The following is a 17,218-nucleotide window of genomic DNA, read 5'->3' as shown; positions in this document are numbered from 1 at the left end:
GCATGACTTTTGACTTTAACTGTGACAGGGCTAGAACAGCCCCAACCTTGGGAGCTTTGTAGGTGGTAACACAAAGAGGAATCACACAGTTTCCATTTTTAGTAACTGTTGCGTGGAGCAAAGAAAAAAGAATAACTTAAGAAAGGGCAGAAGTCTGAGAAACTCATCCTGCATCTTCTGTCACATGCCTGAACCGGATGAAACACAACACAGCTGACGTGAGGAGAGGCCAGGAATTTAAATGAGCCGTAAGCACAAAGCACGGCCACAGCAGGGCTGGAGTTCAGTGAAGTTTGGGTACATTTGCTTGTTCTATAATTAGTATTAGCAGAATAAAAGCACAGATACCCCAGCTGATGCTGGATATCATTATTTCATTTCTCTGTACACCCTCACCACCAAGAAGCAGCAGTAAAACTGTCCCCAAAAAGCTTCTTCCTGAATGACTTCCACTTGGATAAAATGCAGGAAGCACAGAGACTCCAGTGAAAACACAGCGCAAAATCTGCCCTCCTGGGATCCCTAACCTGATATTACACTCCAAAGGACAAAAACCCCCAGGGGTTCAGATCATCTGACTTGAAATTGGAATGGGTTTCCATGACTCAAATATTCCAGCACCAAGCCAGTACCGGTTTGCTCACACAGAGCTCCAACCAAGCTGGGCTGATAACAGCAGAGTTAATGCAAGCCTTGCAGTTAGCTACTTCCCCAGCTCCCCCTGAATTCCTCTCCCCAGTTGACAGAGGCATCTTTGTTCTGTGGTATCACAAGGGTGGTTCGATGCAGGACGTCCCCAGCAGCTGTAAAAGGGACAGTGACGGGGGGGAAACACGAAGCGAGATTTAGTGTAATACAGTGAGAAAGTTTTGTACAGGACCATGAGTGCCCTGTGCTCTGGAGCAGGGGAGTAAATGTTTCCCTAGGAAGCACGAGGGAAAGCCAATGTTTCTTACAAAAACATTTATCCCATTTCATGCTTTTACATGGTCCTGGAGTAAGTGGGATTACAGCAATGTCCTTGAATTATCCTGAAACATTTCCTCACCCCCGCTAAGGAAACAGCCCAGATGATGTAGGCACTGTGTTCAAACCATCATTGCAGATCCCAGTGCAAGCTACCCAGTCACGTTACCCTGCATCACCTCCCGTCCTCATCCCTCGCATGACACACGTGTAACCAGTAACTTATTAGAACTATTAGTAAGTCATTCAGTGAAGTGGAGGAGGCGAAGCTTTCCTGGGGAAAGCAAAGCTTTCCCACCACAGGCAGGTCTATTGCTCAACAGTTTAATTTTAGCAAGACAGAACAGCAAGTTGTAGGAAAGTATAAGTACAGAAAAGGAGATTATATTTAAACAATCCCAGTGACCTTGAGCTGGGCAAACTCAGACTTTGTGAACCTGCTGCCAACCCCCATGACACGCGACAAAAGAAATAAGCCTTTGAAGAGGGGGGAGGGAGGGGAAGTAAGAGGCTTTCTTTAAACAGCCACTCATGTGCTGCACATATGTGGTGGCTTAATATAAAACTGGTCAACCTGATCCCTGCAAGATTGGCCTGATATGCTTTAGCTCTGTGTTAGCCCCTCGGCCAATGGGATAATGTGACGGTCACTAGCTCAAGGCAGCTCCTCAAACAGGTTCTGCTGATGCTGATGCTCCAGCTCAGCTGTTGAGGGGATGAATGTCCCCTTCAGAGCACCACAACAGGGTCCATCTCGGAGGAGCATGTGGTGGGCTCCAAGCCCCCAGTGCAAATTGAATTCTGGGCACTTGCAAAGGGAGGCTACTCCCCATCTTCAGCACTGAGGGTGAGAAATGTGGGTCCAACAGATCCCTTTCTACCTGCTTCCTCATGGGTGCTGTGGCTTTAAAAAAATGCAGCTTAAAGGCTTGCATTAGGGCCAAGCCAAGCACCACCTCCCTAGGCACCCTTCGCCTTGACTGCAGAGTGACAGGGGAAGCTAAAAGATACTCAGATACTACTCTAATAATTAGGTCAGATTAAAAAAGGAACAAAGAAAAAGCAGGAGAGACAGAACCTGCTTTCAGTCCTTCAGCACCTTGAAACTGCCAGCAAAAGCTAAAGGCTTACTCACCACACATTGCTCAGCAGAGGTGATGCTAGAAAGCCCAAGCCAGGAAATTACTCCTCTCTCTAACAGGTAAGAGGACTTTTCTACAAAGCCCTCCTGCTTATCAGACATACAGACAGTGCACGTCATGCTACATGTGTTTGAAAGAGACAAAAGTAAATCACAGGGTATGCAAGAAGCCATCCAAAGGTTAGCCTCAATTAGTCAGGGTGAGGAGTTCACATGAGTCTTTAATCTTGTCTGGTGTCCAACTTAAATCCCTGAAACACAGCAAAAATGCTGGTATCTACCTCAGTGGATGGGTTATTTTTGGTAAAGATTCCAGCCTGCAGATAAGCCCCCAGATCTAATACTGCTGCTCACAGCCTGCAGCATCAACCGGACCTGCTCCTCAGCCTGGCAGACACAGCTCTTCCTCTGAAGCTGGGTAGTTGTCAAGGCCCCAAATGCCTCCTCTTAAATCAATACATTCCCTCCCAGTCATTCCCCATACGGCAGCAGATGCTAGAAGAGAAAGCCCATTACATAAAGTGCTTAAATTCCCACTGATAGCTCTAAGCAAAGCATGTAAGGATGCTCTTAGAACATCTTGTGCCTGCTAGTTGTTATTTTGCTCTAGTTTTCTAGTGGCCAGTGGAGAAAGTACTGAAACGTCGTTGTGCTATTTCTGGAGATCTAGTGGGCATTCTGGAAAGTCTCTCATGGAATTTCTTGCTTGCATTAAGCTGTGAGCATCCACAGGCTATGGTTTCATGCAGTCTCTCCCTTCTGACTGTTCCACCTCTCACCCCATGGGTGGTGGAGAGGAGGTGACAGTCACAGGGCATTCCTGTCTGGTTTGTTCTTTGTGGCCAGGAGAGCTGCTGTCACTACTGCTCTGTAGGAAGGCAGATGTAGAGGTTGCAGTATTTCACTGCAGATCCTGAGGGGTACCATGAGCCTCAGACTGACCTCAAGCCATGAGTGATTCACAGTGACAAGGCTGTGAGGGGCAGTTGGACCCCTTGGCAAGGAAAGGGAACCCTGGCAGTGGGAGAGAATATTTTCCAAGAGCTGTTTATGCTGGGGAGGGGCCTTCAGCTGGAACATAGTGATGGAGTTTTGGATCCAGGAAGCCTGCAGGACACAGTTACTTTGCATATACACAATTAGCACATTCAGGGTCCCTGCTATCTGGCAGTCCAGCCAGAGCCTCTGCTGCCATGCCCATGGAAATCCCCCCAAACAGCCAAAGTCCTCATGGTCTGTTCATGCAGATATGCTGACAGAGAAAGATGAGAGGATACAGCTGTGGAAACCTGATAGGCTCAGGCAGATCTGCCTCTCCTATTCCCCCAACCAAAGTCAGGATGCACACACATAAAGCCCATGCTTTTCCTCCATCAATTATCAACTAGATCATAGTCCGTGCAAGTACAGCCATCTGCCATGGTCTCTCAGTGTCAACCCATGCCTGTGTCTTTGGCATAAACACTAAATGGGGAACAAGACAAGTCTCCCAAGCAAACAGGAGGTATTACAAATAAACATATACATTAGGAGTCAAACATATTCCCCGAGTGGAAAAGCCATAACCCAGCACTGTTCCATCTGCCCCAGCAGTCTCCCTGGTGGCACAGTTCTGCTTAGAGCCAGCAAGCCCTGAGGCAGGATCTGCCCCTCCCTGTGCATGCCAGTTATCTACTCTAAAAACAGCTTTCCAAACTTGATTGACTGGAACCCCTGCTACATGGGGAGCAGGGCTGGTTCAGGCATGTTTCAGAAGATGATAAGGAGATGACTATGTTCTCATGCCATGTTTTAAGATGGTGACAAGTTGTATGTGGGAACAAATAGAATAGTTAAGTTTCTGGGAAGAACAACAGTAAAGGCAGAGAGGACTTTTTCTGTGCTGAACAAAATAAGCCAACAGAGATGTTTAATCTCTCTGTTTTGGTAGCCATGCTCCAAGCCCAGAACAGAGTACCTCTGCAAGAGGCTTCTTCCAGCAGCCTAAGAGTAGGGGCAGCACTCTGTTCACATCCTCCTTCCCTCCCTCCCCATCTCAATTCTTGACTCTAGCTCTTAATGGGAGCAGGACAATCCAGACAAGTATATTATTCTAGGTCCCTTTTCAGAGCAACTTTTACTCACTGGAGACAACTACATAGCTTAAATGTATCTTCTGTCTATGGTTTGTCGGTTCCTTGCCCTGTCTTTTCTAGTTCTTAGTTCAAGTATCTCTTTTCCCAGTTTCAGTCCACTGTATTTAATCATTTATGCATCATTCTCAGTAGTAAAGCACATGCACACAGCACTAATCAATGTCTAGGACTCACAGCCAAAACCAAGAGCATTTCCTAGAAAAATACTTAGGAAGGCAGCTCCAGAACAGCCTTAGCCAAGCTCCACAGCAGAGCCTGCTTCACACCAGCCACCATTTCTATGATAAAAATCTGTCTGGCAACTGATGAGAGGAACAATAACAAAGAAACAGAAATAGCACAGGTTGGGGTGGGGGTTCAACGTTTCCACACCCCTCAGAGCTGTGTGTTCCCAGAGAGCAAACAGCATCACCTGAAGGAGCTTTAAGAGGTTAGATTGAAGCTTGTATTCACCACCTACCTCCAAGTCTGCTAGGTCCACACAGAGCAGCCCTTTCACCCTGCGCAGCATGACTGGCTCACTGTTATCCACCTTCACCGGAGCTTTAGCTGTTGCCCAACGCCACAAACAGTGCATTGTTATTACTCTAATCTCTCGCAGAACTAAAGGATTTTACAAGCAGTCATTATTCTTGTTTTAAATATAGGTTTTCAGAGAAAGAAAGGAGCCCGACAAGACGACAGCAATTATAACAGCAAGAGCTTTCAAGCTTCACAATGTCTAGAGCGAATCACTGAGCAAAAATAGTCCCCACTCTGGACTAGAGGAGTCAGCAGATATTCTAAATTAGAGCCGGTGCTCTATTTCTGACAGGAGAGCCTGGGAGCTTCTGTGCTTCCCTGCGTGGCAGCTTTATTTGGGAGAGGACTGGGGGCAGAGAGGGGAGGGGGAGAAAGAGAGAAAAAGAGCATTGTTTCTCTAAGTGAGCTAAAAGACTGCTTGCAATTAGGCTGGTTTTCAAAGGTGTTATGTCACAGATTAGCACAATCTTGAAATACTCTCCCCAGCAACACTAGAAAAGCAAAGGGATTCAGAGCCATTTAAAAAGGCAAAACCCCATGAACTCAGGCCTTTCTCCCCGCTGTCCCTGACAGGCAGTGGGCCCAGGAGAGCACCTCCTGCATCCTACCTGCTTTTCTGTTCAGATCTCAGAGGTGGCCAGGCAAGGGCTCTGCTGCAGCCATGCTCTGAGACCCAACAGGTACCAGGCAACTTCTCCAACTAGTTTCAGAGCCCAAAAGTCTCAAAAAGAGAGGGCTGTATGCCTAATATTTTCCTATTAGGCACAACTATACCTTAGAGATGAAAAGTCGTTCCCCAGTGTATCCTGTTCACCAGCCATAGAACCAGGTATGGAACGTGGGTGTCCCTGTTTTTTATTGTCTGACCTGCTCAGTCATCTCTTTAAGGGCTCCCTATCCCCCTCTCTCCCCAGTCATGTCACAGGCAGTGTGCATAAAGCTAAGGGAAACCATTATATGTTTCTTAATAACTAACCTATTAAAGCTCCTTCTGTCAGTGGTTTCCATCGAAAGCATTCAGCTGAGGTGCAGTTCACACTGTGTGAAATCTGAGCAACAGCAGGAATGATCCCACGATACCTGTAACAGTTCTGAAAGCCAACTCCTCCCAGGCGAACCTCTCCCCTGCACTGTGCTGTCCCTGCCACAAACACCAACACTGGCTGCACTGTTTCCTAAGCAGTGAATTAACAGGATAAAACAATCACTGTAAGAATAAAGCCATTAGTTTATAGCCCAGCTATTTCCCCAGTTACAGCCCGTTCCAGCATGTCTACTCAAAAACCATGGAATGACCCATGGGTGTTGCAGGTCTCCTGTCTACCTCATAAACAGGCTACAGGAGCTCTCTGCAGCTACATGAAATAGGTGCAGAACCATACATTTGGAGTAACAGATTAATTTAACTGCTTTGTTACACCTCTGATGTTTCTGTCCCAGAGAGCAGAAGGAATACCACTCATTACACTGGTCATTGCCTGGGAGGGGGTAGCAAGTGAGCATGAATAAAATAATAAACAGCTGGAAAATATTCTCTTCCTGCACAGATCAAAAGTCAATTTGTCACCCTTTTTAATGTCACACACTGGGAAGGGCAGCCTCAACCCTCTTTGCTCCCTGAATTAACAGGATGTGGCAGATTTGAACTGTCCACCTCTCCCCCTCCTCCCTCCCCCCTTTCTCTTCACCTCTTCCCTTCCCCCCTGTGTTCTGCAGCATCACAAAGGATTTAAAAAAGAGCTACAAAGACATTCTTTTAGGCTCAGGCAATTGCAGTAACCTTAGAAACCCACAATAGTTGGGAGCCTGGCAGCTTGGCCACAGCAACAAGCAGATGTGCTGTTCCCTCACTGCCAGAGCTGCATCTTTCGTGCTACCCAAAACCTGGCTGGGCTGGAGGGTAACATACAGCAGCACATGCAAAATGAACAGTACTAAAAGGAGCAGCTCGGTCCTGAACTCATCCTGTTTCATCAGAGTCAGCTTAGTTACACCAGAGTCGGCTTAGTTACACCAGGTCCAAGCTGGAAAAACTTCCATGAAAAGCTATGGAATTTTTCACTCAGGCAGATCCCTGCTGAAGTCAAAGAAAATTTTTGCTTGTGTAAGGATCAAAGGAAAGGGAGTGGGAACACTCTGGTCTGGCCTGCAGATTCAAAAATGGGGAAAGAATGGAAAAAGCCTCTTCTGCTTGGTTTAGCCATCAGTGGGCTGAGCTCTACTTACATTGCCATAAATGTTACACTGAAGTGATGTGTCCCCAGGGCAGCCATGCCCAGTCCAGGTCCAAGGGATCAATCTGATGTCAGAGCCCTGCAGTCCTGGAGTTCCCCGTAACCCTCTAAACACCACAGGATAGCAGGCTCCCTTCCAAAAAACCCAGAAGTGTCAGAGACAGGAGCTGGGCCTTGGGCTGATCTCATCATTCCCAATTCCAGCACAAGTGTCAGATTATTCTGTGCCGTAAAGAGGCTTTCAGTGATTTGCATGTTAAGAATTGAATTGTAAAGATCAGAAGGAGCCATGGTCTGTGAGCATGAACAGCTGATGCTGGCCACCACGGGAGGGTTATTCATTCCATTCTTTTACACTGATGCAATGCTCTTTGGTAGAGACTTTACTTGCATGTGTGTATAAAATGAAAAGGCCTCATTTGTTTCTGAGCACAGACTCCCACCCAGCCAAAACCCAGATCAAAATTCCCCTGACCATTACTAGGTTGCAGTAATGTTGCAGTCTGAGTGCTGTGTGAGGCTATACAGTTTAAAACCATCATTCTGCAACAAACTTGTAAACTCTAGTGCCCTTTGCTGGTCTGTGTTTAGAGGTTTATTTTGGGATCTTTCTAATTTATAATCATGGCATGTATACTTTTAGAAATAAATAGGCTGTAACAACTCATCATTTTTGCCCATTTGTCGGACATGTCAGTGCACAAACCTCTAAGTCTTGGTCCTTTTTTGGCTAATACTGAATGCAGAGTATAGTATGGTACAAGATTATTATTATTTAAGAAGCAGCAAGTGATGAAGTTATGGCATCATCCTCAGACCAGCAGGCGACAGGAGGAAAGGTCCTGGTGAGGACCTTAGGCTCATACTGAGCAATACAGCTGAGGTGTTGCTTCAGTGATATGAGAAGATCCCTCCTAACTCTGGGAGGAGGGCAAAGGGAAGGGAATGTTACAGCATTCCCGTTGGGTGACCACTGCTTCCATGAGAGAGGAAGCTTCCTTTCCCCCACATTCCCACCTTGCCTGGAAGTAAGTTCAGGAAACTACCATAAACCCAGCATGCAGCTGGAATGTCTTGAAAGGGCAGGAAGGGTTTGTGCAGAGGGTTGTTTTCCCCTTACCTGAACAACTTCTTTCCTCACGTTGACAATGTCTAACCAGTCGTGGAATCTGGGGTAGCTGTTGAGCTCTGCTGTCCTGTCATTGAGGGGCACACTCAGCTTACACTGCCGCTGTCTGTGGATGTAGTCAATCAGCTTCACCTGTTGGGATGCAGAGAGGATGCAGTTAGAATGTGTTGTGTGTATGGTACCTAGCAGGAGGGGATGCCGGTTTGGGAGTTTGTTTCTGCCCACTTGTGAATTCAGACAGCAGTGCCTATTTGTAGTTTGTAGTTTCAGATTTATTAACAAATGGGTTCATACAAAAGTGATTCAAACTCTTCATGTCGTGAATACAGAAATGCAAGTGCCATATCCTAGAAGGCTCAGCTATCCTTTTGCACTTACACTCTGACCACCCAGAGGAACCTTTTAACTGTAACTTCCTAACATGGCTTTGGAGCTTAAGACCTAAAAGAAACTACCTTGGAAACCCCACTTGATGGTTCTCAGTCCTAGTACCTGTTTTTGTAAAAAGGGGATGACAGCACTTCCTTTCTCTGCCCTGGCAGGAGAAGTGAGGGGAGCGCATTTCTCTTCCTCCTAAAGAACAGGGGATCTTGGCAACCCCCGGGCTGGAAGTGAGGTTAACCAGGAATACAGATTGGGAACAGAAGCAATAGGAGCAATGAAGAACTGGTATAAATAGAGGCGGAAGGTCCCCTCTCAAGAGGCAGAAGGAAGAGGTTGCAGGAAGTTTGAGGACTAGTCAATAGCCCCCAGTATGCCAGAAGTCAGCTTCCCAGCTGTGCAATAGATATGTCATGGAAAGAAGGAAGACAGAAATCACCTAAGCCTCCTCTTTTTCTGGAGGCCATTCAGTGATGATATGCACTTTGATATACAAACTGCAACCACAGAATCCAGCCAAAGGCAAACAAGTCAGCTGCACGTTTGTCAGCCGCGGTATGTAGGATTCCCAGGGCACTGTGGTATGTTACTGCCTCTTTCCCCAGGTCACCTCATCCCCATTCCTGGGCATACCTCAGGGCTGCTAAGCACTTTGGGAAAGAAGCAAGATTGCAGAGTGGTTCTGAAACTGGTACAGCCAGTAAAGGGCCTGACAGGTCTGTGTGTAAAAGTCACGTCTCGGCTCCTCAGTCTGATTGTGATCTGTTACTTTAGTGTAGGACCTCCCATCAGGCAAGATCCATATTCCTGAAAGAAGGAGGAGATATCAGGATACTCTCTAATGCTAGAGCTCCATGCTTAGTTATATGTAACTCTAATTTTATGCAAATGCCTTAAAAGTAGCACATGACCCAGTACAAAGCAGGGAACTGAAAGCACTGACTGTGGCAAGAAGAGGTGTGGGAATCTGTTCCAAAACCCACAGCTGAAAGCAAGAAGCACTTAGCATCTATTTATAAGTGGAAAATCACAAATTAAGTAAAAGAGATCATACAAAACTGTATGCCCCATATACACATATGCAGTATCATAAGGACAGCACGCTGCTTTGAGGAAGGATATTCCTGAGATACAGCCACTATTCTTGCATTCCTCACTGAAGTTCTCCTCACCTATTCAAATGTAACCCCAGAGCATCACATTTAATGGGTAAGAGAATGGGCCTGGGCTGCAGGGAGCTGGACTCCACTCCCAGATCTGTCAATGACCTGCTGGCTAACCATAAGCACAGTAACTAGCGTGCCTCCTCCTCCCCACTCTGCCCGTGGCTCTCAGGCTCCTACTGCACCAGCTCCCTGGAGCACGTGTCATCCTCAACTCCTTCTGTACTGCTCAAGAAAACATGGGTTCAAGTATTTTCACTTGACAAGTCCTATCCGTAGCATAATCTCCTAGAAGGATACTGCTGGAAGGCTCTCTGTGCAGCACAGATTTCAGTGTCAAACTTCTCATCGTCGTTGGGACATAACAGAAGGGGAAGGCAGGCTGACAGCACAAGCCTGAGGATCTCGGATCTCCAAGTCCCGTTTTCCCATGGTAACTCCTTCACATTTACTCTTCAAGTCCAAATTTGTTGTCTATAAATAGTGTATGTGAATTCTCTCCCACCCTCCTCGCACCACGCTTCTCCCCTAGGATGAGTTTAATTTTGTTATTTCCTGCCCAGACTTTAACTAAACTACAGGGTTCAACTTTAATGGCTGAGCTCTTGCAAAACCCTTTTCTGAGAATATAATAAAAATTCTGGGTTCAGTGACGCACATAAAAAGCCACAAACAACATGCAGGTCTCCAACCACAACCTAGACAGCGCGATAAAGCCAATAGTAAGCTACTCACTGCCTGCCTGCCAAACGGCACATCCTACTCATCACAAATGGCAAACCCCACAACAGAAGCAGCGATACTCCAACTGCCTCAAACCCACAGAGATGGGAAAGAACAAGAGCAGCGACAGGATATGGAGCAGCTGGAGTACGTGGCTGCTCGCAGGGTGTGCTCCAGCAGAGCCCTCCTCCTCTCACTCTGCTGTAGCTGATGGCCAGGACACCCCGTTCTTGTTTGCTCCAAGAACTGCACATGCTGCGAGGTCTGCTCCTGGGAGCATGCTGATCTCCTCCTACTGCACTCCTAAAATGAATGTCCCTTCACAGCCTGTGTGAGAATCAGGCCCAAGATGTTTAGGAAAAAGCTGCCAAGCTTGTACTTTTTTATTTATTTATACAAACTAAACAGCAGATCTCTTGAGAGAAAAGTTTGCCCATTTCCAGGACCTTAAGCCAATGGCTGGGAGTTTAAATGGTGATGAACAAAAGCCAAACACACCCAAGTTCTTCAGTTCACTTCTGCAGGCACGGGCACAAGAAAGCAATGGCATCTGTGAAACCACTGGCACTAGGGTGCAGAATTCAGGAGCCCTTGCCAAGCAAGGAGATACAAGTTGGAAGAATTCAGTACTCCAGCTGGAGCCCAAAAATTACTGACCTCTGGTTCATTGATCAAAATCACATCCTGACTCTGTCAGAGAATGTTAACAGTGGTGGTCCCTAACCAGAGAAATTGTTTCACACGTTCGGGGGTCAACACAAGCTTCTTGTCAATTGTGGTTTATTCACGTTTAGAAAAGTGGCATCTTATTCCAGCAGGCATTGAAGGGGAAGCACATTAAACCTGCTGCAGCTTTTGCACTTGGCCCAAACCCAATCGGTCTGAATCAATGCAACTCATCCAAATAACCTGGGAGGAAGAAACGGAGGATAGAAGAGTGCATTTTTCTGAAGTCTTGCCTAGCTTTTCACATGCTTTCAATCCACATATCTTGGAATACCCTATAAATGCAGAAAGAAGAATTCTTTTCAGTTCACAAAAAAAGGAAACCGAGGCACAGAATGGGAATTATACATTAGGCATCTTGTGGGCAGCCAGAGGGTTTCTCCCTTATCAACGTGCAAGCCCAGATTTCTTCGGAACATCAAGAGTTTGAGCCCAACTTTGTTTCAGTCACACATTTCACCACCAAATGCCATGTTTTCACACTTTCACAAAAGGCTCTGCTCACTGATGCCTACAGCTTTTCTCCATGACTTGAAACATATGCAATGTTTAGAAGAGGGGGTTTCACAATACCTAAACCAAACAATTGTCATTTAATCAACAAATCAAGCACTTGTTCAAAAGCAGATCATATTTCTCCTGTCCCAGGAGATGAAATCTCATGGAGTCTGAACGCACTTGAAAAGACAATAAATATGAGCTCACACCAGTGCTCCCCAGCCTACAGCCACTCACTGCCCTGCAATTTAACAAGCTGGCAGCTGAAGCTTTAAAAGGATCAGATCAATGCATGACCCAGCTCTTACATGTGGCCAAGAGAAACGCAAATCATCTATCTTCCTCTGGACAGGAATTAATCAGGAAGGAACTCCTCTATTAACCTCCTGCCAGGAGCAGGCCCAGAGGGCAAGGGTGCAATCCCCAAAGCTGCTGTGGGTGCAGGACATGGCACTACCTGCATTGGGAGGTTCTGCCCTTCTGCATCCTGAACCAGAGACAAAACTTCTGAACTCAGAGCGTGTCTGCATGGGACACTGGGGAAAGGAAGATGAGTCACTGTAAGGCATCCAGTGAAAGTGGATTCACTTCACACCTTTAGCTGACTCTTATCTATTTTTCCCCACTGTCGTTATATAGAGAAACCCTAAGCCAGGCAAGAAAAAAGCCTTGAGTAACCTGAGCACTGAAGAGAACATAAAAAGGTCAGAATCTGACTTGCCAAATTTGTCTCTAGTCATGCTCAGCAACCATGTGAGAACATGATAAAGATCTCAGCAGCACCAGGAGCCCAGCAGCGGTGCGGGTGTGCTTCAAGACACCTTTGTCAAAGTCAGCGGAGTTAAAAAGGCAGAAAGGTACAGCTGAATTGATCCATGTGAAGGGAAGAACCAGTGTTTCATTTCAGACCTTCTTCCTTGGGTTTGGAAAAGATGATCATAACAGAGCTAATAAGTCACCTGGATACCACAGCAACAGGGTGGGAATACTTAATCTATGGAAAGTAGCAAACACCAAAGCAGCAGAAGTGCTGGTCAGGACTCTCTGCATTTAGGGCTGAAGCGCAGTGATACCAGGTGTGTCCAGAATCAAACATCTCTGCAGCTCCTGCACCACACAACCCAACACTGAACTGCTCCTTTTGTGAACTTAAGCTTCCAGCAGCTGATTCATGTGAATGCCCCCTGGCTATCCGAGCTGTTATCATCATCTGATCACAGCATCACCAAGCGGCAACCCAAGACTCAGAAAGTGTCATTTCTCCTCTTTGTTCAGAGAGCTAAGTTGCTCTGTGTGTAGGTATAAAAATACCTTATAACAGCATGGACTGTTCCCTTTCCAGTATAGGGCGAACTAAACTAATGCCTGATTTTGAGTGGTTTAAAACCAAATCTGCATGGTGAGACAGGGAGAGTGGGTCTGTACCCTTTTAACATGGCATATGCTTGTTTAGCAGTGCAAACACATCCAAACCTGTTCACAGAACATTTCGTTCAACACAGAAACCCATCATTCCCATCTGTGCTTTCATTGGGAACACTCAGATGATGCAGGATTCAGCTGGAGAGCCTTATAATCCCACAAACTTTAAAGCTACGTTGAATTCAGTATGGAATTCAAACAGCTCTGTTCAAGGCAAGCACAAAAGCTGTACAGGAGGAAAATGCACAACTCAGAATAAAAAAAAGGACATTTCAAGGAATTATTTGTAGCCTAAAAGAATGAGGCCACTCAATGGCTCATCCACGTGGCTTTGCCCTCAAAACCAGGAGAACTGAATCCACTAAAGGATTGTACTTTAACACATCTTCATCAGCCCCATATGAGTAAGGCCATGCCAGCAGATAAAACATTACAAAGAACTATCAGGTAGCAGATTCACTTGTTTATTTGAGATGATACCCGAGAAGAGGAGCTCACATTGTCAGACACTGACTTGCAGTGTGTGGAATTCACGTTCTCTTCCTTGGACCCAGCTGATTCCTTCAGCAGGACTCCAGAGTGTGAAGCTTGGCTTCCAGCTCTGCTCTGCTGAAACAGCGGCCAGAGCACTCGCTTCCTTGGCTCTGTTTCCTGTCCCCACTGAAGATACAGGTCAATCAAAGGCACCAGGTATGTAGGTTACCGCTATGCTGGACCACTGGCACAGCTCCCTTAGAAGCAGACAGTTTGTAGAGCTGAGCCACTGCTTTGAATGCCCAAAGCAACCTATGACCATTAACATACTCACAAGACCCCATGTGGCAGCACCTTATTAAAAGTAAGAAAGAGGAAGAAGGATTGAAAATAATTTGCACAAAGTGAAGGAGCAGCTCTAAAAACAGGTCACAAAAGAGTGAACTCTCAGTGCTCTGATCTAACCACCAGATCATGGCAGATCATGCACCAGAGCTGCTGAAGCACAGAGGAAATCAGCACAATGACAGGCTGGGAACAGGCACTCCGAGTGGCACCAGAACTCCCTGGTCCCATCTGCAGGCTGCCAGGGCAGGGAGCATCACATCACCGGGTCACTCACATCACCAAGAGGCTGGCTCAGGGAGTTCCAGTGCCACCAGTCTCACTTGCAGCAGCTTCTGCACAGGAATGGCCGAGCGCTTGTGCAGAACCCGCATGCCTGGGCTGGCCTGAGGACTTTTGGTTTTGCTTATAGAAGAAAAGGAAATAGTTTCTCAATGCATTGCTAAACAAACGCTGCAAAACAGTGCTCAGCACAAGCAGAAAAGCACACAGAGAAGGTCTGCAGAAGGAGGTGGGAAAAGCCTTAAGAGAAATTAGTTTATAAAAGCACAGAGAGGTAGAGGGATAGGGAGAGCTGGAATACCAGATGGATGGATTTTCCTTTGAACCTTCAGTCATGCCTAAGGCTGACACAATAGCCACTGCCCAAACACTACAGTATGTTATTTCTGCTTTGTCAGATGATGCAGACGACATCATTTCTGGGTCACTTGGAGGCCACATACCACTGCTTTTCTTTCCCCTTCTTTCCTTTGCACAATCCCAGCAACTGAGAGCTGTAAACACTCAGCTGAGGCCTCCCCAGTGAAGAGCATGAGTGGGAGGATGAAACTGCACAAGCAAGTGGTTCCCTGTGCCTGAAAACGATTCTCTTCAAGGATTTCATCCTAGAGAGGCACCCAAGCCTAATGCAGCTAGAGGAACAGTCCTTTGCTTAAATATCAAAGATTTCACACCCACTGAACACTAAAAAGGAAAGCCCTCCCCCTTCCTTTTTAACCTCAGGACATGCAAGTGCAACGGAATGACTGAGAGGCCCTGCAGGACTGAGAACTTACCATTTGCTGAGCACAACCCTGCTGCTGCCACATCAGATCTGCAGCTCAACCTCCTCTCAGCTCAGACTTCTTTCCAGCACCCATCTAGCTTCCTTAGCTCAGCCATGCTTCATTAGGCTTAACTGCATTTCCATATGGAGCACAGGAAGACTAATTCTTCCCCTTGCACAAAGCGTGTATACTGAAGGATATCATCACTCCAGACTGGTCTACAGACCTGTTAAGGTTTCCCATCCACTCACTACATTAGTGCCTGTGCCATTTAACAGACTTACGGGTTTACTCTGCTATGAAGAATACTTCTGACCGGGCACAGCACACCTCCTGTTCTCATTATTCAATCCCTTCCACAGGGTCCCCAGATCCTGTATCTGTTCACATGCAGCCAGATCAAAAACAGCTCAGACAAACCCAGTGACCATCTGGAAGAGAATCACCATCAGTCCGGAACCTGGTCCTCAGCAGCTGAGGCTTCACAAAGCCTAGTTCAACACAGTCTTGGCCCTCAACCAAGGTCTTTAACAATAAGTTAACAAGCATCTGTCAGAAATGCACTAGGCAGAGCGGCTCATGCCTTTGGCAAGACAGCAAAAAGGATCTCCTGAGATCCCTTCCAGGGATTCTGTGTTGGCTGAGACACTGACCCGCATTGTAACAGCACTGAAAAAATCCGGAGAGGCTCAGGAGCGCAAAGCCTGCTATCTCCATGCAGCAAGCAAAGATCAGCCCTGTGTAAATCCTCCTGGACAGTTGGGGAAACCTCAGCTCAGATCCTTCCTCTCCTTCCCGTGCCTTGCACACTCCCAAGCAAACCACTGCAGAGCCCCTACAGACTTCAATAGCGAGTTAGGAGCTTACATGCTTTGATGGTTCCACATCTTACAGTCTTCAAGGCTCAGTTGCTGGTTCATTAGAGCATACACAGTGCTCTAACCCTGCTTCACCCAGCTGGGGAAGAGGGAGGAGTTTAGAAGGTGCTCTGATGCTAATGCAGCCCAGGCTTCTCAAAGGATGGCAGGTGAACAAGTACTTGTCCAATTTAGCTGTGTTAGCGCATAAAGCTGTAGGGAGTTGAATGCAGCCCAGAGATAACACTAATACTATGCTTCTCTCTAGAACTATAGTTATTTAGTGTCTTGGCAAATTCATTTTATCTCTCCTCACATAAAGAAAACTACCCCACATTCCGTTCCCATTTACAGTGACTGCAGCCAGAAAGCAGCAAGTGATAGGGAGAAAGATTATGAAAGGTTCATAATCTGGGGAGGAAGCAGCAGGTCATGTTTTGGGCATCAGGTCTGTGTTACAACGCACAGATATCTCTGTAAGATTTAAAACTTAAAGTGCCTTTAGAAAGCATATCCTCCATCATTTTTATGAGTTCACTGATCTCACACATCTGTAAAACAACTCTCAAGTACATTTGGTTGTCTGGAGGGGGAGGCAAAGAACCCAACAGCCTGTGCATGTGTGAACTTACAGCACAAATACAGAATCAAGAGTTTACAGCAAAAAATGTAAAGCCAGACATTTCCTTCAGCAAGGTCAGGAAGGGAATGACTAATTCTGGGTCCCCAGCACATTCTTGCACTTCCCTTTCCTCCCCATTGCAAGCTTCATCCTGCAAGGTACTGAGTACCGGCAGAGACAGCAAGGGACCATGGGGCAGGACATCGCATGTGTAGCAGTACTCTGAAGGAACTGAGCTCCTTTAATGAAGCAGTTTACTCCCCAGGATGCTGTCCCTAATCCCAAAAGGGTTTTTCTTTTCCCCTACCCTCCCAACCATCTCCCTTCAGTCTTCCACATTTCTATTTGTGTAGCCTCAATAAAACACATTTCCATTCCCTCAGGTACTGGCTGGGGAATGAGGTGGATTAGCAGCTTGTTCTTGACAGGACTTGGACTTATTATTAGACCAAGGGAAAGAAACAAAACACAACAAAATCCAATCCTCTGCTTCTTTGACTCGATTACCGGCGCACTTCAAGAGTTCCAGCTTCCCCTCCTCACGCCGACGCACGCTTCCCCAACCTGCTGCTTTGGGGAAGAGAAAGTCAGACAGAAAGAGAATTTTAGGCAGAAAAGTTTAAGCCTGTGCAGGAGCAGGTTGCAGGTCTCAGAGCTGAAGACGTTATGTCTCTGCACCCTGGGAAATCTCAGCTAAGAAACCTTATTCTCTGAAATGCTCCAAATTATTAGCTTTCCACTAGAAAGAATGGAGCTATTTTGGCGAGGGCTGGGGTCACATTTCTCCTTTCACAGACACTGCCTGAGAAAGCTGCCATGGCTCACTGCTCA

The 17,218-nt window shown here is 46.5% G+C and overlaps 1 protein-coding gene across 1 annotated transcript in view; it reads right to left on the bottom strand.

Moving 5' to 3' along the window:
• The window catches only part of KSR1 (kinase suppressor of ras 1), a 52,616-nt gene that overhangs the window by 15,573 nt on the left and 19,825 nt on the right, over positions 1-17,218 (bottom strand). Inside the window, exon 2 of the mRNA XM_065694293.1 lies at positions 8,119-8,259. Coding sequence (XP_065550365.1) covers positions 8,119-8,259 — 141 coding nt within the window. The remainder of the gene's footprint in view (positions 1-8,118; positions 8,260-17,218) is intronic.

Source organism: Lathamus discolor, chromosome 14, assembly GCF_037157495.1.
Source record: "Lathamus discolor isolate bLatDis1 chromosome 14, bLatDis1.hap1, whole genome shotgun sequence".
Lineage (NCBI taxonomy): Eukaryota > Metazoa > Chordata > Aves > Psittaciformes > Psittacidae > Lathamus > Lathamus discolor.
Note: the sequence above shows the minus strand (reverse complement) of the source record. Positions and strands in the feature narration are given on the sequence as shown.